Genomic DNA, 26,401 nt, shown 5'->3' on the forward strand with positions numbered 1-26,401 from the left:
TCTTTTACTCCATTTATAAGTGTGAACTCGTGAAACAACTGCCACAGAGTATTTATTAAATAAATTAATATTATTTTTGCCATTTTATTATAATAGAACGTTGAGTAGACAAGAAGAAAAGGTGGAAGAGAGGTCTGCAACAGCCATTAGGATTGTTTAGTGATTTGGTCTTAGTGACTTAAGACTCTTGACCTCTTGACTCCTCCTAACATTTCACAGATAGGAGCTAGTTTTAGTGCTAAAATTCTTTGTGAAATACTCTTAGAGCAAAAATTTAGGAGTCCTAAAATTAGGACTGACACAACCATTATTTTTTAAGAGTTTCTCCTAAATCGGCAAGTTAGGAGCTACTTTTAGCCTTAAATTGTTTTGTGAATACAACCCCAGACCTTCTGACGTCAGGCTACGCGAGACTAACCTGGGGTCCGTTCTTCATGCGTCGCTTAAAGGGTTAGTTCACCCAAAAATGAAAATTCTGTCATTAATTCCTCACCCTCATGTCGTTCGACACCCGTCAGACCTCCGTTCCTCTTCGGAACACAAATGAAGATATTTTAGTTGAAAGCTGATGCTGAGAAAGGCTTCAGATAGGCCTCCATTGGCATTCAGTACATTTACACTCACAAGACCCATAAAAGGCACTTAAAACGTCGTTACAAAGTCCATCTCACCACAGTGACTCAACAATAATTTTACGAAGCGACGACAATAGTTTTTTTGCGAAAAAAAAAATCAAAATAACACCTTTATCCAACTTGTTCTTGTCTTCCGTGTGTGCCTCCACGACGCATGCGCGAGAATATGACGCAGATCCGGCATTCGGACACATGACCCAGAGGCGATTTGTTTACAAGCAGAGGAAGACGCGCGTGTCTAAGCTGATGAATTCTACATTGATCGTGCTTTAGGTCTCGGCATAGTTCTCAAAATGGGATTAAAGTGTGCATTTCATGGATTCCCGAACCCCGGCGCTACGTCATATTCTCGCGCATGCGTCGTGGAGGCACACGCGGAAGACAAGAAGAGGTTGAATAAAGTCGTTATTTCGATTTTTTTTTTGCGCACAAAAACATCGTAAAATTATTGTAGAATCACTGTGGTGAGATGGACTTTGTAACAACATTTTAAGTGCCTTTTATGGGTCTTGTGAGTGTAAATGTACTGAATGCCAATGGAGGCCTATCTGAAGCCTTTCTCAACCATCAGCTTTCAACAAAAATATCTTCATTTGTGTTCCGAAGATGAACGGAGGTCTTACGGGTGTCGAACGACATGAGGGTGAGTAATTAATGACAGAATTTTCATTTTTGGGTGAACTAACCCTTTAATACATCTGAGATGATTTGACAGATCCCAGATCTGCTGATCATGATAACTGATCTCTGGCTAATTTGGTTCTTCAAATGAATTTGTGGATTGGACTAAAATTGGATTAAATTGTCTGAGATTACTGCGCATTCTCGTGTTCCCACGATCAGCACCCTTGGCTTGGCTGGCGGTAAGACTTTAAGACACGTAATTACGTCATATAATTAAAAAAGCCACCTTGCAAAAAACTGCAAATTTCTGGACCTTTATAAGGAAACAGCCAAGCAACCAAAATTACATAAAAGTTATAAAAGATAAATGAAAAAAAATCACGATTCCCAATAATTTATATTAACAATTTCTAGTATTTGTACAGGCTTTACATTTTTATTTCAATGATGTAATTAGCAATTAATTTAATTTTACCTTTGAAGCAGATTTATGTGACAGCATTATACTAAAAACATATATCTACTACTAAAGTTTCTTTTAAGTTATCTGCATGTCATGTGCTACATCAAGCCACTCCCATAAAGTCTGTTTCGGTTCAAATGAATGCACCCACAGCATAGACTAACTCCACATCATGTGTAAGAATAAACTTATTAGGTAATTATTATTATTATTATTATTATTATTAGGTATTCCCTCATGAATAAATCTCTCAACGAGTAAAACTGGTTGTGTCTATATTACACAGTCTTCACATAATGGCTATGTTTATCCAATTGGCTTCTGAAATCTTGTCTCTTTACTTTCAGGTAGAGCAAAATGACAGGCCCTCCATCTTTGTTGTTCAGTCTGACTGCATTGGCTGTTTCTTTGGTCTCTACTGGTGCTTCTACCACTAACTATGAAGATGACTGCCACTTGACACAGATTAAAGTCCCAGTGATCCTGGACGAAAGCACAGTGAGGCTTCAAAGCCCGGAATTCACTGCTGACGACGTAAGCGAGCCAGGAGAGATGTGTGGGATTGAGTGCCAGCGAAAGCTGCCAGAACCGGGGCCTGCTGAACTGGAACGACTACTGTCTTATGAAACAATCTACGAGAATGGAACACGCATCTTCACCAAAGTAAAACTGGAGGGGGACACTGAATTAAGAAACACGTCCTCTTCCGTTGTCTGCGAGACAGGACGCCTTACACGCAGAAAACGGCAGGTTTACGGCATGGACGGGCGCTTTGTGATCACGGATAAACACTTCACCACCAATTACCCATTTTCTGCCTCAGTGAAGCTCTCTACGGGTTGCTCAGGCATCTTGGTTTCTCCAAGACACGTACTGACTTCCGCCCACTGTGTCCATGATGGACAAGACTATTTGAAAGGGACCAAGAAGCTCCGAGTGGGTATCATGAAGCTTCGCTCCAAACGCAGGGGAGGGCGCCAACGAGGAGGCAGGAGGGGAGGAGAAAAGAGAAGAGGAAGTGAAGATGTAGCCACTGAAGGAGAACTACTTCAAAAAGTTAGAGAACACAGGAGGAAAAGGAAGAACCGTTTTAGGCGAGACACCGACTCCAGACAACCCGTGTTCCGGTGGACACGTGTCAAACTAACTCAAGTGCCAAACGGTTGGATGAGGAGAGCAGGCAAGGAGGTCTCAGCTGACTACGATTACGCCCTTCTGGAGCTCAAACGGCCCCACAAGATGAAGTTCATGGAGTTAGGCGTTGTTCCGGTAGTCAAGGACATCCCCGCTGGAAGAATCCATTTCTCTGGTTTCGATAATGACCAATTAGGGAAAGTGGTCTACCGCTTCTGTTCGGTCTTAGAGGAATCGAACGACCTGATGTACCAATATTGCGATGCGCAGAAGGGGTCGAGTGGAGCCGGGGTGTACGTAAGGCTACGAGATCAGGCAGGAAAAGGGAAGTGGAAGAGGAAGGTAATTGGTGTGTTCTCTGGACACCAGTGGGTGGATGTCGATGGGATACAGAAGGACTATAATGTGGCAGTCAGAATAACACCCAACAAGTACGCCCAGATATGCCACTGGATCCATGGAGATGCTACTCAGTGTAAACTGGCCTGAAAAAAAGTTTTTTTGGAAGTAACTAAATGTATTACATCCAACTTGCCAATAGCCGCTTTTCCACTGTCGGGCCTGTGGTAGCCAAGACTAACAATGTGCCATGCGAGGCCAATAGCCTCGGACCTCAAGCACCGAGCCCAAAATGAAGTCATTGCACTGTTGAGCCAGTAGCTCCACAGCACTTCCCTACAACCCTTTAACACACCTACATAGAACGCCAAACAACCCCACCATTTCACCAGCTGACACAAAACTAGCTAGTTCACAAAATAAGCATGACAGAAGTGATTGTTTGGTCTTAAAGACTTAAGATTCCAGAATCGATATTTGATCAATGTTTTACAATAAATAAATACAAAGTTAGTGGCAATAATTTATTAACTAGCAGTGCTAATCAATCTTGCTGAATCAAACTGGTATACTTACCCTTTCACAAATAAAGAGAACACATACTTATTCAGTTGCACCTTCCATTTATACGAGTTAACCGAGGTGCATGTTATTATGCCGAAGCTTTAGTCTGGTTTCAAAGACACAATATATACATATCCCTTATACGGTGATCAGAATCCCTATCGCAAGGAATTCATTTCAAACACTCTCTGGTGTCTAAGGCTGCGTTCACACTGCAGGCTGAAACGACCCAATTCCGATTTTTTTGCCCTTATGCGACCTGTATCTGATCTTTTCATGACAGTCTGAACGACACAGATCCGATCTTTTCAAATGCGACCCAGGCCACTTGGGTATGTGGTCCAAATCTGATACATATCCGATCTTTTGAAATGCGTCTTCAGTCTGAACTGCCAGGTCACATGTATCCGACCCGCACGTCGTTGATACGCGACAAACGTCATCATTGTAACTCCCGTTCCTTACTCCAGTCCAGTGGTGGCGGTAATGCACAAGAAATAGTTGCTAACCGCCAATAAAAGAAGAAGTACGCACCTGTTGCTAGCCAATACACTCCAACTCCAACGCGTTTCTGCACTGTTTTGGGCCGCCGCAGACGTGTCTCTTCCCGTGACTAAGTTAGTTGAAGGCGCTCGCAAACATAATTGAAGGTGGATCTGGTCATTCTGAAGTTACTGACGAATTCGGTATCAGTAAAGCCACTCACATCAGTATCCCACCACTCCTGGCTGCGACTCCGCACACACACGTTTCTCTGTACCGACGTTGCTACCACTGCTCCACAAAACGCCATGGCCAAAAACCTTGCTCTCCTCCTCTTTTTTAATTTTCTTCTTAACATGAGAAGGTTGTAATGGTGCTGGCTCCGTTGCGAAAATAACTTTAATAAAGCTAAACGAACTCCAATGCTGACACCCATATTTGGCTACTTCCGTAAACAACAAGTGACGTCGTTGACCGTTGAGTACTCTTCTGCGCATGCGGGTCACTTCTGGGTCATTTCACGTTCACACAGATGATCACAAAAGGTCGCATTTAATTGGAAATGTGAACGGCCTTGCAAAAAAATCGGAATTGAGCATTAAGCCCTGCAGTGTGAACACAGCCTAAAAAGTGAGTTTTGAGCTGAGAATTGTTTTAAATGTTGAAGTTAGCTGGTAGCCTGGTATAATAACATTGGAAATGAGTAGCAGTGTTGACCCTCTCCTGACTCTGTTCATGACCACTCCTCGAGCCCCCGTTGGCCCACTTTGGACCAAGGTATTCGGCAGGCCAAAAACCCCCTGGCCATCGGCCCCAAAGCAGCCCTGGAAGTGACAGTGAAAATGCGACTGGCCTTGGCATGCACTAGCATACAAGCTTCTGGCCCAACAGTGGAAACGCGGCTAGTAAGTCCTTCAGACTGCTGGGACGGTCTAGATGCAAACTTCATAACTGGTCATATCTGTGACCCAATGGAAAGTCCATGGCGAGTAGTTGCGTGCACAAATGGAGCATCTATAAAGGAAATGCCTTTTTTCCCCACAAGCTGTATATTTATTTCTGTTTTTATTGGCAAACTTTGAGACTGTAGGCTTTGTACCGTCATGTTCAGGCCAAGTTTATGTTGAAAAGCCAACATCACCAGCTGAGGCCAAGTAGTTAACTACTGAAAAGCAAAACAACTTGACATTCAGTATGATTTCTGTTTAAGTTTTTGACGAGTTTACCCAAATATGAGAATGTCACCAGTTGCATGTTTTCAATAGAAGAAAAGTGGATGGTGATTCATGCTACTGCTGAGAGAAAAGGGATTTGTGAATAACAGCTTAAAAGTTTGAGAAAAAAAGTGATGTAAATGATATGATCTACACTATAAAAAAAATAAAATAAGTTGTGACATGTTTTTCAATAAGATTCAACTTTTTAAAAGTCAGTTTAATGCAATTTAAGTTAATATGACTTCAACATCGAAGTTGATTGTACTTAATTTAAGGCAGCAACCTTAAATCAGTATAAATCCCCATCCGGTTTTGCTGCATGGAAAGTAGTAGCTCAGACATTCATGGTTTAAAAGGATGTGTAGGTAACTCTTAACTGGGGTGATCTTTTTTTGGTCATTGTATTTGTATTTATTTAAAGTTAAATACTTTTAATAATGTCCATTCAGTTAAAATACGAAAGTATCATATCATAAATGTACTGTAAACTCCGCTTCTGTGGTTTTGATTCACAATACATGGCTTTAATATCTTTTACAAAAAAAAAAAAGTCAAACAATTTTCCTTTTTACACCATTCTGGTTTATTATTTTTGAAATGGCAGAAAAGGAACGTGTTACATTACACATGACACAAAGCCATGTTGGCAAAAAATAAGTAACGCAAACAAAGTGCACATTCTACACTAACAGCTCATCTGTTGGATCCAAATATAAATACAAAGCTGAGCGGAGTGACACCAGAACCGGCCAACTGATAATTTGATGCAGCTGGACTTTAATCCTCCAGAGAGCCTGATTGGACAGCATCCTGGTAGGAGGGCCCGCCCTCTTTCTGGTCAGGGTAGAGCTTGATAAGGTCGTCGATTCGAAGGATAGTGATGGCTGCCTCTGTGGCGAACTTCAGACTCTTGGTTTTGACCATTGTGGGTTCATACACTCCCGCTTGCTTGTTGTCTCTTGGCTTTCCATTTACCAGGTCCAACCCGATCCTAAGAGCGCACACACACAAATAAACAGAGTTAAACAGAGTAATCCATCTATTTTTAAACTGCACTGGCTCTTAGTTTAATCCATAATAGGCCACATAACTTCCAGATTATTGTCAAAATCCCATCAATCAACAAAACCAGTGGAAAAGCCATTTTAGGCAAGTAAACCAAAACCTTACTTCTAAACACCACATTTTTCATTCCTGATTGTATGTTTGTCTGACGGTACAGTCGTATATCCAAGACCTGAACAGGTTCCCTGTGTGATGAGGAGAGAGCGAAACTAACCATTTGAGGTTCTTGCGTTCAGGGTTGACTTGAGCCTCATTGTGGAAGGCTCTGAGTTTGGCCACCAGGTCAGTGGAGTCTTGCGCGGCGTTGACTGCCAGAGTTTTAGGAATGATGAGCAGAGAGCGAGCAAATTCAGCAATAGCCAGCTGCTCACGGGAACCCTACAAACACACACAATAGTTACATGCATACGCACAACTTCACAAGCAAATTATTAAAAAGCACTATTAACAACAGTGTGCAACAGTGACCATCTTATTTCCCCACAGAATATTGAAAAATGTAAACAGAACTTTCATTGCAACATCGACTATTCTTCTCAGGATTGTGGTTTTAACAATTCATTGAGAATCCAGCAATTCAATGTGAAAAAAAACAAAAAAAATATATCTGAAATCTCACTGAAGTATAGGGATAAGTACCGAAACCCGGTATTAAATGAGCCCTGGTGCTAAATTATGAAAGACCGCAGCGCAGTATCGAGAAGCTCTGACGCTATCGGTACTGGAGAAATGAAGAAATATACCCTAAACCCAAACTTAACGTCAGAATCGGTGATTGTTGTAAAAGGCAGTGTCTACTGTTGCTAAAATGCAGGACGTGTTTGGTGATAAAAAGAGCTATTAAATGCACAATAATCCATGGAAGAGACGCGGTTTCCAACTTCAAGGCAGCTGTGTGTGTGTGCGCGCGTGCGTGCTGTGAAACGGACCGACTTGCACATTATACATTAGGCTTCGTGTGCGCATCTAAACCATCAAATACACAACAAATAGACGGATTGGAGAGTAGTCACCTAAACACAGTTTAAGTCTTAAATGGGTGAAAATAGTTTGGAGAAATGGGAGAATATGATATTATGCATTAGGTCTTAAAGGGGCAGCGTCTAATAAACCTGCTGTCGATTGAGCCATTAATGTGAATCAAACAAAAGGCAAAGAGAAAATATGCACAGCTCTTGAGTGAATAACTTTAGCTTTAATAAGTATTAATCTATCAATTATACAAAACTATGGAGCGTTATTTTACATTTCATTACTTTACTAGATTTCTTTGTAGGCCGTATTACTTAATGTTGGTAGACCTTCCTGAAATTAAAGTACTGTTGTTTTTGTGAATTTGTGTCTTTGTTTTATTGTGTATTTATTTAACATTTGTTTCATTGTTCTTATATTGTATCTTATGTTTAGTTCAAACATTCCTGTTTCTTTTGCGTTAGATATTTTACTTTTCATATTATAAAGCAGTGTTATGTTCTTAATTAGTTTTTTTTTTATTATTAAAAAAAGAACCGATAAGAATACCGTTAAAGTACCGGATCGATAAGCAGTATAGGTAAGAGTAGTAATACGGTTAAAACCTTTACGATACCCATCCCTACTGATGTATAGCTTCATTTAACATCAAAGCTAACAGTAGGTCTGTCTGGAGAGGTTTACAGATGAATCACTACCAGGGTTCCCACTCTTTTTCAGCGATCATTTCAGGACTTTTTCAATTTTACTGACAGGATTAAAATACAAGGATCATGCCAAATATTGCTCTAAAGCCCTATTCGCACGGGATTAGTATTATCTGGGCACCTCGTGTGATTTAGAAATGACTCCCCTACATCTGAATTTTGCGTGGCGCATTCGCACAGGATAAGCAAAGCCTGTGATTTTACTCGAATTTACTGACTTATCTCCCGGATATGATGTAAATGACTTCTCTGATGTCAAGACTTGTAAATGTTTTTTCGTTATAGATATAGCTGTATGAAATTATAAACAGTCGTATCGATATCATTTTGATTGTTTTATAGTAATACAAATAATTTAGTTCAGTTAGAGAACAGACGCTACAATTAAAAACTGAACTGAGCAATAATAACAATATACGGCGGAAGATTCAGTTTCAAACCTAACTGTAAAAGCGCCCATTTAAGCGAGTTGTCATTGTACTGTTCTGTTTTTGTGTTTTTCATTAAGAATAATATTAAACACACCATTCAAGCAATTTACTCCCAAATTGGTGCTCATTCTAAAGTGAAAATATAATCCGCGCGGCCGCACGGGATTCATAACGGTGCGCATTATGAACAGCCTAGCTCCATTCTTCGTGAAAGATAAAGATAAAAATGCGCACAGGAAACAAAAACCTTGCAAAAATTATATGATCCGCCCTAATCCCGGCCAAATCACAGAGATGCCGATTCGCACGAGACTAATATCACAGGACCTCAGTGTTTGGCGAAATATGGTAGGTAATTTTTACTTTACATATTACAGACATGGCCGAGTCGCACGGGATTAAGATCACAAACAAATTCTCTGCAATTATTACAAATCACCAGAGGTCCCCAGATAATACTAATCCCGTGCGAATAGGGCTTTAGTCTTTAAAAAGACGTAGTTTATTGCAATGACTTAACTGTAAAAATATTTTTTAATATGAGCTCTTAATCATACATTATGATTATGACTATGGAAGCTTGTTTTCGCCACAGAATAAAAAGATAAAGGTAATTGCAATTGTGTAGAAAAAGTCAGAGTAGCGAGAAGTCGCAATGTGCAAGTTTACATAATCGTGATATAAACATGCGCAATTCTGACTTTATAACACAATTATGCGATTAGGGAGCTTCTTACCAGTTAACATCCACTGCATAAATTTGAGCAGTTAATAACATTATCTAACTGCTGCAAGTGGCAACAAAAGACTAAACATCATCATTGAAAATACTCTCACGTGTCAAAACTCAGCATTCCTGAACATTGCCCTTTCTGCAACTTGTGGTAATTGTTTAGGGCCAGTGATGAACTCTTTGTTCTCGGCTAAAGAAAAACTTTCCAGGACAACAACAAGGTTTTCCAGGACGAGTGGAAACTACCCTGAACTACACATCCATTTCTCAACGGATAAAACAAATGAATTCTGTATAGTCTGTAACCGATCACAAACAGGTCTTGTGAGGGTTAATAAGTCTCAATGATAAATTAGGCATGTTAGTTCCGAGCAGGATGGACGCAGCTGTCAGCGGAGCTGTTTATCTGTCCTTTCCCCGTCTCACGACTCTCACCGTGCAACCACACAAGCCATCGAACAGGCACAGCAGCAACAATAATGGGAGTGTGTCCATGCATGCAATCACACTCAACACAGTAAAACCTGTAGAAACTGGTCTCAACTTCATTCTGACAATAAAAGATTGTCGCATTTATACATCAGCTATAATTGTAACACTCAGTGTTTCCCACACATAGACTAATTTGTGGCGGTGCGCCACAGAATCAACACCGGCCGCCCCATATTGCGCGTCGTTCTTCTTTTTTTTAACGCTATTTAAAACAAGCAGCGTATTCGTTGAAGGGATCGACCGATATGGATTTTTTTAGTGCCGATGCCAATTTTTTTTTCATCAGCCTTAGCCGATGACCGATACGGGCTGCCGATTTTCTTGAGCCGATATTTGGAGCCGATACTGCTTTTGCTCCCTCAATTTACATCATAAAAATGACACAATGATCAGGATGATAACAATTTAAAATTTACAATTAAAAAAAAGGAATATTTATTGAACTAAAAAAAAAATTATTTAACAAATAGTAAAAACAGGTGAGGTAGAACAAGAAAAAAAAAAAAGAGTTCAGTGGTGAAAATAAATTCTGAAAATAAATATTTAAATCATAGATAAAATAATTACACTATTGCACAGTATCAACAAGCAAGCAGCATAATAAAGTGCACACTGACTGTACTATACTTCATTTTAAAACTATTTACAACCTAGTCATTTAATGGTTACACTCAACAAAAATGCTGGGTTAAAAATAACCCAAGTTGGGTTGAATATGGACTAACCCAGCAATTGGGTTAAATGTTTGCTTAAAACAACCCAATTGATGGGTTAGTCCATTTTCAACCCAACTTGGGTTATTTTTAACCCAGCATTTTTTAGAGTGTAGGTGCACTTAACTTAATCTCTTGTAGAGCAACACCAGCGGTAATTCAGGAAAAAATCTCCCAATGCTCCACGTGAAACTTCAGTCTTTCGACCTTTTACCATTGTGTCAATTCTCAATTGATTTTGATTAATATGCGCGAGGGAGGGAGAGCAAGACAGTTTGAAGACAGTGAGAGCTTCCCTGTGGACGCCTGTCTGTAAATAATGCAGGGGAAAAAAATATCGGTGCACGCAGCAGCCTTATATCGGCCAATGCGATACACGTAAAAATCGCAAATCTCGGCCGACATATCGGTCTAACACTAATTCGTTCAGCTGCATTTGCTTTCCCTGCTCTCCCTCCGTCTCTCTGTCACTCACGCGCGTCTCTAGCTCTCTAATGGCCAAACCTGCTTTTCATATGAAACAAAGTTTTAATACGAAATTCAAACAATAAATAGCGTTTTGGCGCTAATGTGGCAGTTAAAGTCAGAGGCGTTGAAAAACAGAGTTGCGACATGCTCTCATCTCCCGGTGGCGCGCACGGTCATGTGGTTCACGGAGCACTCAATAGTTCCACACAAACCTGCGCTGTCAATACATTTCAATGGATAGATGACAGCTTCACTAATACAACTATACCGGTATTTGCAGCAATTTTTGGTAAACAGTGCAGCATAGTGTGCAGATCATTACTGCTTATTTTTAGGTTTTGCATTTGAATACATATTTAGACATGTGAAATTTTAAAACGTTAATAACTTACTTCCTAATATTTTTTAATTTAATGATACTTATATGAGCACACAATTGAATATTAATGAATGCGAGAAAATATAATTTTCCAAGAAAAGTTTCAAATAGTTCTTAAAAGGCAAACGTATTTTTCCCTATATGTACAGTAGGCTATATACATATGTATTGATACTGAATCGACATTTGTGCCAATCACCAACCCCCAAATACCCCCACCCACCCGCCACCACAAATTGGTTTCTAATCGGTGGGAAGCACTGAACACTATTTTACAGTGTCACTGTGTTAACAATAAATGATGCATAATAACATGCAACTAACCCAAAATTACATGTACTTAATATTACTCGGTACTTAAATGTATAGTTACAGTAATACACTTTAAGGTGTCTGTTACAGTGTAATTATACATTTAAGTACAGAGTAATAATAATAATTAACAACATGTTCTTACTATAGGGTTAGGGTAGGATTAGTTGCATGCAATTTACTATTATTACTATGATAAGTACATGTAACAAATGACACTAAGATAAAGTGTAACCTAATGTACCCATGTTGGTTTGTTTCAATGTAACATGACTTGATGGACTTCACATAAACATGCACACAAGTTCCCAGCAGCTGTGAAAGACGTGGTCCTCACCATGCTTGTTGCATAGTTCTCCAGATAGATAGACAGTGCAGCCTCTACAGCGCCACCTCCTGGCACCACTGATTTGGACTCCAGCACCCTCTTCACCACACACAGGGCGTCATGCAGAGAGCGCTCCATTTCATCACACATGAAGTCATTCGCCCCGCGCAAGATGAGAGAGGCACATGTACGTGCCTTTGTGCTGAAATGCAGAGAGGGAAAAGAATAAGGCATGAAGTGTTACTAAAACAAAGTTGTTTACAATGCAAAACATTTCTAAAAGGTCCCATGCAGTGGAGTTAAGAGCAAAATGTGCTGAGACTTACAATCCAAAGCAAGTGACATAATGAAATTAACATCAAGCACGCAAAACACACAACATTTCAGTTCTAGCATTACTAACTTGACCCTGCAGCCGTATTCATCATTAAAACTAAAGTATTGTCAACCAAAGCTAAACGTTTGTTTATTTGTAGCACATTTCCCACACAGCAGTAATTCAGTTCTGCTTTAAATTTGTTTAGGCTAATCGAACAATTTCTAGTGCCATTCATTATAATTATTTACTGTTATTTTACATGATTTCGGAATTTAATAATAAAATGTGACTTCTACACCTATTTGACTTATACTTTTTTAACTTGAGACTTATCTTATCTGTATTTTTCTGGAATATCTTTAACTTGAGATATACAGATAAAAAGATTTAACGCTCGTTTGCATGATAATACTAAGGTAGAGTGATCAAAAGGAACCGGAAGTGATTTCATGAGCCACACGTTTACTACACTGGCTTTGTGGACTTTTACACATTGCTTAACCTCTGGAGGATGCAATGGGCAGGCATACTAAACGTGCATCTTCAGAATATAGTTAATATCAGGGACAAGTTCCGTCCTTCTGATAACGGAAAAGGAACATGATCTCACTTTTTGACAAGGATGAGCTCGTCGTCACACACTCTCTCCTGCACCACCTCCTCCGCCTGACCCAGCATGGACACCTCAAACGTCTCCTCTCCCTCCAGGTTAGACAGAGACGAGCAAACAGTGGCTATAGGGGACAAGTGGATACATTGACATTAAAGAAGGCGTAAATCTAAGCTTAAGTGTAGATAAAAGCAAGTGTAGTAGTCAGCTGACCGCCAGTTGCTTTGGCGATGCGTTTGAGGTCCTTCTTGAGCACTCTCCTCACAGCCATGGCTCCCACATCTACAAAGTACTTCAGACACATGTCATCAATGCCTCCTGTGGACAGAATCACATTAGCCCCAGACGCCAGGATCTTCTGAATGCGCTCCTTCGTGATGTCCGATTCCCTGGGAAACAGATGCAGAAGAGGCACGTAATTCAAATGAAGCGTCAATTATACAGTGATAGTACAATGGCAGCCGACAGAGTCTAGGTAAATCGCATTTGTGCTACCAGTGTTTCATAATAAACCGAAAACATTTGAACTTCTCATAACATAAAACGTCTCTAACGTTGTATTTTGCACCATTGCTTTGGCAAAGTATCCGTCAAACAAACTAAAATCACAAGAGTTATATGGCTTTATGTCCTTATCAAAATGCTGGGATTTGATTTAGTATAAAGTTTGTTGTAGGGCTGCAACAACTAATTGATCAAATTGATAATCGATATTGAAAATCGCTGACGTTTCTCATTATTGATTAGTCGGGTCTTCCGTCTGTGCATGGAAAACTTCCACCATCCGCGCCAAAATATAGCACTGAATAACGCATTTCAAAATGCTGACAAAATGCATCTAGAAATAGTGGAGTGGAAACAGAGCGAGCTGATGCAGGAAAGGTACGTGATCCAAATGCCCAAAACATGAGAATTCTTAAGCTTTAGGCGAATGTATTAGCGTTTAACATACCCCGTCATGTGCTTTAACAGATGTGTGTGAAGCGCAAACCGTTCATTTTACAGGTTATGTCCTTATCTGTAAATGTTACTAATTCACGCAAGTATTTCCATTTTGCAGGAAGGCTCTTCCTGACACCAGCATTTTTAGCTTCAAACTTCACTGAACAAGTGCCGGCGAGTAGTAGAGAGTTAATATTCAGTACACATTCATTTAGCTGAAATATCTGCTGTTGGACACTACATTTAAGTTTAAAAGTCAACATGTAACAAGCATTTTATGATATTATTAGTAAGTGTGTAAAGGGATAACAGCGTGTAACTGAATATAAAAGGCAAGATGTTTCTACAGGATAAAAAAAGGACAGTAACAGGTCATTGTGTCCAGAGCGAATGTGTGTGTGTTCCTGCAGAACAGTCCTCTAATATGGTAACACGGAGTTCCTGTTTTTTGCATTTTTGTTTTTCTTTAATATCATGTTAATGTAGGGATTTAAACTGTCCTTTTGCTTAGTAACTTTTTTGCTATTCAGAAGCGGAGTACGCAGAGTGAGCTGATGCAGGGAAAGTGCATGATACAATTTGTCCTAAACATGATACATGCTTTATATTAAGGGCTTTAAAATAACTGGTAAGACATTGTTAAGGCGTAACTTATAGTTTAAAGCAGCTCGCCCTATCACTGTCAGACGCTCTGAGAGATCTTGTGCTGACAGACAGACAAATACCTGCGGTGTTTAATCCGTTTGAAATGTGATGCTTTCTTCAGTGCATAACTTACATTTCACAGGGATATTCTCCATCTGTAAATGTTAGAAAGTCATGCAAATATGTCCATTTTTCTGCCAGGAGACGACGAGCCTTCTGCATGTGAATCTCCGCTAAAATTCAGACTTTCGAGCACCGCAGCGCGCCAGGGTTGCCAGGTTTCACAACAAAACCCTCCCCGCATTTGGGCGGTAAAATATATGTGGTTATTTTGGCATGGTTGCCTACTAAAATTCGCATTCCAGGGGCTAAATATCACATAATTGGGGTCTCTTCAACCAGCGGACATGAAGAACAGCCCGCGGCAACAGTGATGAAGTAGCCCAATTCCGCGGGAAAATTGCGGACTTGGCAACACTAATCCGCGCCAAACAGACGGAGAGCTATAGGATAGGAATGCAATAATTCTGACTAAAGTATACATATTTCTAAAATATTTGTTGTTGGACAATAAATGTGCCATATGTAGAATTTTAAACCTACAAGTATATATATTTTTATGAAAGTGACCATTATAATTGGGTAATCAAATATAGGCTAATATGCTTTTGTTTTTATTTTCATTTTTAATTCAGTGAATTAAAAAACAAAATTATTAATACATGCCGACATTACATTCACTGTATTTGTTTATAGCCTTCTTTATCAACATTGTTTTCAGGACATCATTGGGCAGACTGTGAAATAAAATTATTATTAAAATAAATACAGATTTTTTTTTTTTCAAATAGAAAAACGTAGAAAATACAGCCCTATTAAGTATCCTGATATGCATAGTGTTATGCAGAAACCCCATTTATAAGGCATATTAAAATATTCACTGTATAATTAATATTTTTTTGTGATTATTTAGTACCCTGTTAAAACAAGTTACATTACAGTACATAATTACCATAAAAATGTAACAAAAATATAATAAAGGCAACATCTATAGTTTTTTTTTTTTATCTGAAAAAAAGGTTAACTGTGATCAAAGAGCTTACAAATCAGTGAAGCATTGGAATCGGGATCAGTATCGGCCGATCACCATGACAAGAAATCGGTACTCAGTATCGGCAGCAAAAATCCTGATCGGAGCATCCCTACTGCAGTCTGTAACTTTTAGCGCTCGAGCGGTTAATAAACAGAACGGAAGAACATTGCAGCCGGAGCTACTTCTCTCTGTTTGTGTCTATGGCGAGTCACGCAGGGACTGTCCCAATATAAACACGCATTATAAGTGTACCACAATGATTCAGGGTAAGATAAAAACACGGTTTGGAAAATGGATTCATGTTGTACATTCTCATTAGATAATCTTTAACACAGTTTTAAACTATGGATTTGAAGCAAAACCATGTTTAATTTGTGATTACCATGGATTAACTACAATAACCGTTATTTATTCATTTTGGGAACACAATGTGTGCCAGTTACGCTTCATTCGCACATTGAGATGAGATGCATTTGTAGATGAGTAGTGTTCTGCCAACATAAAACAAAGATTGATGTCCGACACTGTGGCAGTCTAACGTCAATCAGAAATAATAGAAAGCTGGCACTTTTAGGGAAAGAAATTAGGGCCTAAAAAGTTTTCAATAGTGTTGAAAAGAGGTGCTTAGCCTTCTGAATAGGGACAAATAGGGACACTATTTACACTTGATATTAATATCCGCCTCTGGTGATCCGAGCACTAATACATACGCAAAACGGGTCCAAAACATTGGTACTCAAATGACTAAAATCAAATAGAGAAAGTCAAGTGACAATAATGCACTGTAACAAACCCAGTTGATTCAAAATACAGTAAATAATTGTAATATTGTGAAATATTACAATTTAAAAAGACCTTTTCTGATATTTCTATGATAGTAAAGCTGAATTTTCAGCATCATTACCCCAGTCTTCAGTGTCACATGATCCTTCAGAAATCATTCTAATATGATGACATTTATGATCATCATCAATACTTATCAAAACAGTTGAGAGCTCCTTCATATTTTTTGGAAATACTTCTTCATATTTTTTGTCTTTCACTTTAGATCAATTTAACGCGTTCATCATAAAAGATAAATAAATAATAAGGTTTAGTTTAGGGGGTTATAACAATGTGACCACACCTCTGTCTGATTTGGTCAAGTTTCTCTGGATCATTGATGACCACCTGAACACCCATCTTCATCTTGGTTTTCTGCAGGCTGAAGTCCAGACAGGCTATCTTGGCATTGGACACGCGCTTTACCATTCCTAAACAAACACAAGACATTTTACCACAGTCACACTAACGAATACTACACAAACGGCAATTAAACCCAGCAGTGCACAAACAGACCTTGTGATCCGACAGTGCAGTTAAGTGCATATCCGTTGACGAGGAAACTCTCCTTCTGGCTGCGTCCGTGAGCCTTCAGCACATTGACGGAGTTGATGGGATAGCGGGCAACACCTTTACCATCAACAAACTTCACAGCCAGGGCAGCGTCCACCACCATATTAGCAAAAAAATCAGCATCACTAGCACAATGTCAAGGAACAACATCTTAATTTGCACGTCAATGTCATTTTATGCAGTTTCAAACTAGGGATGAAACGATTACCGGTTTCACGATAAAATTTAGTGACAGTTAGTAATATCGTATAAAATTTTATTATCATTAAAACCGTGTGTGATTATCACAATTGTGAAAACTCTCGGTAAATCTTGTCCAGTCAGCGTCAGTCTGGCGCAGCGCACCGATGTTTTTTGAATGAGAATAAGGGCGTTTTCACACCTGAAAGTCTGCACCAAGGTCCGAACCGAAGTTCACGTTTTGATACTTTCGGTTAGTTTTGGTTTGGTTTCACATTGCAATTATGTGAGCGGACTAAAGAACTTTACATGACACACTTGCGTCCCCTCATCTGTGTGGGTTGATCTGGACATTGATTGGTTTGTAAACGGACGTGTCTCTGACGTCAGCGTCTTTGACAAGAATGAATGAACGGACCACTGATATAGATCAGTGGAACGGACTCATATCGCTGCCACTATTGAACAGTGCGCATTGCTTGACTATGTTCTTTTCGTTACGTTTAAAGGGTTAGTTCACCCAAAAATGAAAATTCTGTCATTAATTACTCACCCTCACGTCGTTCGACACCTGTAAGACCTCCGTTCATATTCGGAACACAAATGAAGATATTTTTGTTGAAAGCTGATGGCTGAGAAAGGCTTCAGATAGGCCTCCATTGGCATTCAGTACATTTACACTCACAAGACGGATAAAAGACACTCAAAACATCGTTACAAAGTCCATCTCACCACAGTGACTCTACAATAATCTTACGATGCGACGACAATAGTTTTTGTGCGCAAAAAAAATCAAAATAACACCTTTTTCCAACTTGTAACTGCCTTCCGTGTGTGCCTCCACGACGCATGTGCGAGAATATGACGCAGATCCGGCGTTCGGACACATGACCCAGAAGTGATTTGTTTACAATCAGAGGAAGACGCGCGTATCTCAGCTGTTGGATTCTACATTGATCGTGCTTTAGGTCTCGGCGTAGTGCTCAAAATGGGGTTAGAGTGGCATTTCATGGAATCCCGAGCCCTGGCGCTACGTCATATTCTCGCGCATGCGTCGTGGAGGCACACACGGAAGACAAGAACAAGCTGGATAAAGGTGTTATTTTGATTTTTTTTTTCCCCCAAAAAACTATTGTCGTCGCATCGTAAGATTATTGTAGAGTCACTGTGGTGAGATGGACTTTGTAATGACATTTTAAGTGCCTTTTATCGGTCTTGGGAGTGTAAGTGTACTGAATGCCAATGGAGGCCTATCTGAAGCCTTTCTCAGCCATCAGCTTTCAACAAAAATATCTTCATTTGTGTTCCGAATATGAACGGAGGTCTTACGGGTGTCCAACGACATAAGGGTGAGTAATTAATGACAGAATTTTCATTTTTGGGTGAACTAACCCTTTAAAAGTGGACATTTCAAGCTTTATATACACATACCCCACATAGCTGCTGAGTTTCGGTTTATTTGAGACGCGCTCAAGTTCATGTGTAAAGCATGTGATCGCTCCCGCGATTATTGTCTGCTATAGACTATTTGCTGTAAATGGTCTGAAAGTCTGAACCATACAGAAAATGCTTTCACACTAGAAACGAACCGAACCTTTGTTCAGTTTGATCCGGACCGAGACGACCTCTTTTCATCTGACCAAATTTCGTCTGTTTGGTCCGGACCGTGGTACGGGGGAGGTTTCACACCTGCAATTTTGATTCGGACCAAACTGAAAAGTCCGAAAATCCAGACCAAACAAGATAGGTGTGAAAACGCCCTTAATGTCAGAAGGCAGTGACAGCACTCGGGGATTGTTCAGACTTCTAAAAGGACCAAATCTGAGGTGTGGTCATATTTTGGCTTTTACTAAAGTCCTGAGGGAAACGTAATCTAAGATGGTCACCTTGTCTGCAGAAAATGCCAGAAGAAAGTCGCTGTAATAGGGGGAACACTTCAAAACTACGAACGGAAGGAAGGCAAGTGGACTTTGACCTCAATACCAAATCTACGTCTGGCAAATAATAACGTGAAGTGAACGAACAAATTCAGACAAGACTAGGGCGACATTTAAGGTATAATAATCAGGGTTTGACATTTAACAACGTTAACGTTATTTCGGCTGCACACTAGCCACTCTGGCTGTAGAACTTATTATAGTCTTCTCAAAAGCCATCTGTTAATCGCGTTGCGCATTATAACCACTCACACGTGTTTCTATTGAGTTTATGAATGCTATGTCTCATAATCAGAGGCGTTCAGATTAGCCGGAGTTTCGTTCAGAGCACTCGCTGAAATATGCACTCAGATCAGAGATAAATGTGCGATGTATGCAGGAGATTCACTCATCATACAGTGGTTGACTGTTTTTGTTCTATTTCAGCAGCGAAAATGGTTTAAAAAAACACAGCAGAACCACAGCGCATCTGATATGACTGGCACAACGCTGGCGAATTTAGGGACCGTCTCTAAAGTTACATACAACATTGGTAACGTTATACACGTTTCAAACTTCAAAAGCATTTGAAGAGAATGACAGTCATAAAACTGTAAACTGTACAGTTAAAGACTGTAAAGTGATCATTTAGGTGTCAGGTATGATGCACACATTTTGATATTTAATAAAATAAACTGTCAAATCATATGGAAATATGGATATGCATTATTTCACTTGGATGCTGTTTGGGCTCTTTAGTTATTTGTTGAATTTCAAATATAAAACTTGTTGAAATGTTTTAAGTGTGTGCATCTCTTCTTTTTGAACACTTCCATCTCATTTGAACAAAACCGTGATAATATTGATAACCGTGATAATTTGGGTCACTATAATCGGGATGTTAAATTTCCATACCGTTTCATCCCTATTTCAAACTCTGAAGAGAAATGCAGACTCTCCTCGCGGCCTTACGGAAAGCTACTTTCACTTACAGAAACAAGCGTCAATAATAGTATCATAATATTATGCTTTTTTGATACCTCGGAGTGGAATTGCTAACAACATTTTTTTGGACACTACCATGATAGTAATCCAACAACGTAACAGCACAACAGAGGATACACTCCAATGATCTTAGAGGACATGGACGTCTTGGCGGCATTGATGAGACACTCTCTGCCCAATTCATCTGTGGCGATGGTCAGATTCTCATTGATGTATCGGACCGCCTCCCTGTGAACCACAGCAAATTACACCGATTAATGCTAACGTCCTGCTGACTCATGCTCAAACGGCACAGGAAGTGACTCTTACTTGCAGGCCAGTCTGTATCCACTGATGATGGAGGTGGGGTGAATCTTCTGCTTGACAAGCTCATCGGCACTCTTCAGCAGCTCAGCGGCAATGATCACCTACACACACACACACACACAGAGAGATGAGTGGTTTCTACAACACAATCCTACTTTGAGACTCAATCAGCATTGTCTAATGTGCGGTCCAGACATGGGGAGGCAGCAGGGGAAGACCTGCATGTCCCGCAGTTTACGACAGACAGATTCTGTGTCCTGTTAGCATAGCCACACACACTGACAAAGCACAGATGGATGGTACTATAACAGGAAATGTTTATATACGTATAATAGACACTCATCGAAAGTAACAAATGTCTCACCACTGATGTTGTGCCGTCTCCAACCTCCTTATCCTGCAGCTCTGCTAGTTCACAGAGGACCTTGGCCGCCGGGTGCTCCACCTCCAGCAGCTTCAGGATGGTGGCCCCGTCATTGGTGATGGTCACGTCCTGAAACACACACACACACACACACCAGCATTAGCAAACAAACCGGACACTGGATCTGGACTGATATCACTCTGGGGGAAACAAGCTTAAACTTACACCAATGTCGTCCACCAACATCTTGTCCAGTCCGACAGGGCCGAGAGAGCTCTTGACGATGTTAGCGATGGATGCAGCGGCCATGACTGCAAATGAACAAATAAACCGTATCAGCATATGAAGATTTTAACATGATTTGAATATTGTATATTTCAGCCTGCATTCCGAAACCGTTACCGTGTACGTTTTTAACGCAAAGTTAAAATGCAAATGGTTAGTTAAATGTGACTACGGGTGTTTTCACACCTGAAAGTCCACACCAAGGTCCGAACCGAAGTTCATGTTTTGATACATTTTATACATTCGGTTAGTTTTGGTTTGGTTTCACATTGCAGTTATGCGAGCGCACTAAAGAACTTTACATGACACACTTGTGTCCACTCGTCATCATCTATGTGGGCTGATCTGGACATTGATTGGTTTGTAAACGGACGTGCGTCTGACGTCAGCGTCTTTGACAAGAATGAATGAACGGACGCATATCGTTGCCACTATTTTCTTTTCGATACGTTTAAAAGTGGACATTTCAAGCTTTATATACACATTTCTCATGTTTGTGAGGCAAGTAGCTGCTGAGTTTCGGTTTATTTGAGACGCGCTCCAGTTCATGTGTAAAGCATGTGATCGGTCCCGTGATTATTGTCTGCTATAGACTATTTGCTTCTTATTTATTAAATCCAGGCAATTATCTGATTAAACATTGATTAAAATTAAGATACGATTTATACAAAACAATTCACATTAAAGAAAGGCTTTCTAAGCAAAATCATTCAAAATTTCTTTCAAAATCATTTCTGACCTTCTGTCTTCTGACAGATTGCGCATCTTTTCACTTTTCATAATCAATGTAGTTAAAATAATATAATATTCAAACATAAACAGGAACTTCCTGTAAATGGTCTGAAAGTCTGAACCATACAGAAAATGCTTTCACACTAGAAACGAACCGAACCTTTGTTCAGTTTGATCCGGACCGAGACAACCTCTTTTCGTCGGACCAAATTTAGTCTGTTTGGTCCAGACCGTGGTACGGGGGAGGTTTCACACCTGCAATTTTGATTCGGACCAAACTGAAAAGTCCGAAAATCCAGACCAAACAAGGTAGGTGTGAAAACGCCCTAAGTCACTTAAAGGCACAATATGTAAGATTTTTAGATCAAAATATCCAAAAGCCACTGGAACAGTGTTATATATTTTGTTGACTTGTGTACTTGCATAATCCTAAAAGTTTCCAGCAATGTTTAAATCCAGACAAATAACCAGGACATGGATTGTGTCCGTGCGTTGCTTGTCATGGAAACACCAAAGATGCTTTAATATATTATATTTTATTAGACAGACTCAGGGCTCGACATTAACACTTGTCCGGGACAAGTGAAAATGTTACTTGCCCAACGGACAAGTATCCAGGTTAAAACCTCAAAACAAAAAATAACTAGGGAATCACCAAAGTGCAATAATGATTCTGCGTTCAGTTAGTGCAAGTGGAGATCGATAGTGGATAATAATATAAAACGAACTGACAAGCTTGAGCTGTTGAGGCTCGCGCAGCCTCTCGAGGAGAAAATCGAAAACAAATGAGCGCCGCTCACACACAGAAACTCAGTTAACATACACAGTTAAAATTGTGCAGTTTTTATATTTATAACATATGATACAATTAAGCAACATTACACTAACAAGAGTGTTGTTTTCCTGAATACCATCACGACTGAAAAAAACACTGATTTCATACGCCAGTTCCATAAACAATTATTTAACATTAAGTCACTTACATTTTAGATGTAATATGGACTGTTTTTGTTCTATTTCAGCAGCAAAAATAGTTCCAACAAATATCACAGCAGAACCGCATCTCACAGCAACAGTGTGTGTTAGTGAATGATTCAACGTTTTAATGAATCGGTTGAATCAAAGATTGTGATTCATCTATGAATTAAAGAACGCAACACACTCATCTTGCGGACGTCCTGTAGAATTCAACCAATCAGACGAAGACTTCAAAACTCCTGAAGTGTGTCCAGTGCGCCATATGCATCAGACATTCAGCAAACGGTCTGAGGCGGAGACTAAGCTCGCTTCATACCATTGTGCCGTTAATACAACTTTAATACCTTTGCTCATCCATGAACATGACTTATGCCCAAATCGAGTGCCTTTCCATCGGCTGTGGAGCTGAAGACAACTCCCATGATCCCACGCTCAAACAAAACGGCATCAAGCTACGCCTTAATTATGAATAAGCGACCTCTAGTGGCGACGACTTACATACTGTGCCTTTAAGTGTTTGTTTACGCTGTGTGGGCTTATATGGCAGTTTACACACTATGGACTTAAAGGGTTAATTCACCCAAAAATAGTGTACTCGCCCTCTTGCGCCAGTGATTCTAGTTTGTAAAACCGTATGCGTTACTTTTATGATGGATGGAGGCACTTCTGCGGCCTTCAAAATCTAAGGTACCATTCACTCCCATTATAAAGCTTGGAAGAGCCTGGATATGTTGGTATAACTCTTGTGTTCGGCTGAAAGAAGACAGTCATAGACACCTAGGATGACTTGAGGGGGGGTAAATCATGGGATAATTGTCATTTGTGGGTGAACTATCCCTTTAAACTGACACTAAACGGGGCGTGGACGCAGCATCACACAATAGCAGAAGTCTTCAGTTACCAAAGACATACATGTATTATATCTCTTTCTTCCTGGTTACAGCATCGTGTGGTGTTCGCAAGGCTTTTCATCCATCATGGCATCACTCACACACACACACACACACACACACACACACACACACACACACACTTCTCCATCACAGGCATTCATTCGTCTGATAATGTCGCAGTGTCAGTGATGAGCATCTCTACCGCCTATAGATGCACAATCACTGAACCGACAGCGCGCAGCCCAGAGATATTAACCCATCAGCCACTCCTTTTGTTGTAGATCCAGTATAAACGCACCGTAAGCCGCACGTGCTGCTCGAGACACCGGCCGCTGCCGCTCTTCCGTTAAAAACATCGCCACACCGGGCCTGTGTCTCGCGCCTCTCTGCTCGCATCGCGGGCTAAAACGCGCTCATTCACACTCACCGTTTTGAGCCCTGACGGACTCGCCGCTCGTCCTGTGGCCGAGCACAGTTAACGGACCCTCTGTCATGGACATGTTGAACAGGAGAAGAGAATGGAGATGCGCGCGGTGGGTTATGGGTAGGGTGCGCGCGGGAGGGGCGCGTGTGGAAAGTTCCAGATCAATCTAGATAAGCAGCTTTCTTTCCGTTCACACTCGCACACATGAGCCACTTAACCACCCCAAAGACTCGACTCTACACACTAACGTCTATAAAGAGCTATATACCTCACAGATTAAGCCAACGACCGTGAAAGTTGTATAAAACTACAATTCCCTGTTTGAATCTGGTCATTTATTCGATGGTTTTCGTCAGTGTATTTCCTAAGATTGAGTGCCTCTAGTGGACTGGTGGAGCAGCGGCAGTTCTTTGTACACCATTGTGATGGGAGAGCCGAAGCTTTTTAAAGCTTCGAATCAATTTATTCACTGTTTCGAATCGTTCGAAGCGACACTCGCTGGTGGGGACACCTGCTGGCCAAAACAAAAACTGAGGCCAAACATGCATAAAACAACTTTTACAAACACACTGCAAATATTTTATTGAACGTAAAATCTATCAAATGCAAATTAACTAGTCATCTAATAAGATTAAATATCAAATGTCTGTATAATATGTGTTCTTGTATCACTTTTCAGGCCAATAAGAGCAGGGTTTCTGTTTTATGAAGGCACATTTAAGACCTTTTTAAGACCAGTTAAATAAAGCACACAATGAGTTGTGTCACTTTAAAGTTTGAAAATACAATTTCCAACAGATCTTTATAACTTTTACCAAAAATAGCTTAAAGTTTGAGATAAGAAATCTTGGGAAAGTTATTTTATGATTAAAACAAGAACGCATATCTTCCAATAAGTTCATAGAAATCAACGTAATTCAAATTTAAGTGATTTTCATACCCAGTGACAGATATTTGTTCTTTTTTTAAGCATAAACTCACTTAATTTTGTTAAATTTCTCAGAAAACAAGACTTAATTTCTTCATTTTGCATGTCATTAAATGTATCTTGATCTTAGGATGTTTTGAATTTGTACTGGAAAACAACAATCCTGAGAAAGAACATCTTTTTTTTTTGCAGCGCATGCATTGAATTTTTGTTTTTCTTTATAGTTTATTCTGTTTGGATTTTTCTGGACTTTGCTTTAATGGTTAGACACAATTTTACTGTCTTTGTTTCATTCATCTTAGGAACACAAGTGAAGATATTTTCAATGAAATCTGAGAGCTTTTTGTCCCTCCATTGACAGTCTAAGCAACTTCCACTTTGACGCTTCAAAAAGTTCATAAAGAGATCGTAAAACTAATCCATACGAATCAAGCGGTTTATTCCAAATTTTCTGAAGAGACTTGATGGCTTTATATGATGAACGAAAGCCTTACGGGTTTGGAACGACATTATGGTGAGTAAATGACAGACTTTTAATTTGTGGGTGAACTATCCCTTTAAGTGTACTGACCTACTTATGATTTATTCATAAAAATTTGACAAATTCCATAACAATACAGTACATTTTTTATTTATTTTTGTAAATGGATTCTGCAATTCCGTCCACATTTTCTGTATGGCAGAAATCATAGGGCCCTATTTTAATTCCATGATATTAAATAAAAAATTTTTTTTAAGTCCTTAAATTGTTTAAGGTCAAATTAAGACTTTACCCGTGGAAACCCTGTAAGAGACTATTAACTACTATTATTCCTTTATACTAATGTCTAATTAAAACATCTATGTACATCACATGGCAAACTGCTCTAATGCTAATGATATCTTGCATCTTAATGTACATGAATGCAAGACGACAATTTGATCATAATTGTTTTGTACTAATAAACTAACAAGAAATATATTTTTAAAATGAAAACAAGTGGTATTTGCACTATACTTAATACTATAGCGGCCCTTGTGTCTATCTGCCACAAATGTACTGCAAAGTTCTCAAGAACACAGATTCCTTTCCTTTTCTGTTTGCAGTGTGTCAGTCACGCTTGTCTGGAAAGTGATTAGAACACACACAAACACAGTTTTATCCAATCATACGTCTTCAGACAGGTAATCAAAAGCACCCCTACTCGAACACTTGGGCCAAATACAAGGAAAAACATCATGTAGACACGTGGTCAAGTGCAATGTGGTATATTTGCACAGTCCCTCAGACTGATTCAGCCGATTTAACTCATCAAAAGACTTATTTGTTTGTGAATCAGACATTGCT

The 26,401-nt window shown here is 39.7% G+C and overlaps 2 protein-coding genes across 2 annotated transcripts; one reads left to right on the top strand and one right to left on the bottom strand.

Moving 5' to 3' along the window:
- Positions 1-2,079: 2,079 nt before the first annotated feature.
- LOC307117747 (inactive serine protease 35) lies at positions 2,080-3,345 on the top strand (the record flags this gene model as incomplete). The annotated part of the gene is made up of 1 exon (XM_079802789.1): positions 2,080-3,345. The coding sequence occupies one exon, from the start codon at positions 2,080-2,082 to the stop codon at positions 3,343-3,345; it is 1,266 nt and encodes a 421-aa protein (XP_079658915.1).
- Positions 3,346-6,018: 2,673 nt separating this feature from the next.
- tcp1 (t-complex 1) lies at positions 6,019-24,449 on the bottom strand. The gene is made up of 12 exons (XM_079802788.1): positions 24,150-24,449; positions 21,060-21,145; positions 20,835-20,963; positions 20,474-20,571; positions 20,282-20,392; positions 17,007-17,188; positions 16,795-16,921; positions 13,202-13,377; positions 12,989-13,112; positions 12,069-12,261; positions 6,739-6,902; positions 6,019-6,450 (listed from the first exon to the last, which is right to left on the bottom strand). The coding sequence occupies exons 1-12, from the start codon at positions 24,220-24,222 to the stop codon at positions 6,237-6,239; spliced, it is 1,677 nt and encodes a 558-aa protein (XP_079658914.1). The 5' UTR covers positions 24,223-24,449; the 3' UTR covers positions 6,019-6,236.
- Between the last annotated feature and the right edge of the window lie 1,952 nt (positions 24,450-26,401).

The sequence above is a fragment of the Gobio gobio genome (assembly GCF_949357685.1).
Source record: "Gobio gobio genome assembly, chromosome: 21".
NCBI classification, from domain to species: domain Eukaryota; kingdom Metazoa; phylum Chordata; class Actinopteri; order Cypriniformes; family Gobionidae; genus Gobio; species Gobio gobio.

What these genes read in the sequence shown, in the direction of transcription:
- tcp1 (XM_079802788.1), bottom strand. Translation starts at nt 24,222, where the DNA reads ATGTCCATGACAGAGGGTCCGTTAACTGTGCTCGGCCACAGGACGAGC. An exon ending in CTGCACTGTCGGATCACAAG is followed by an intron (nt 16,922 to 17,006) that starts GTCTGTTTGTGC and finishes GTGTTTGTTTAG; the next exon opens with GAATGGTAAAGCGCGTGTCC. An exon ending in CATCGCCAAAGCAACTGGCG is followed by an intron (nt 13,113 to 13,201) that starts GTCAGCTGACTA and finishes TGTCCCCTATAG; the next exon opens with CCACTGTTTGCTCGTCTCTG.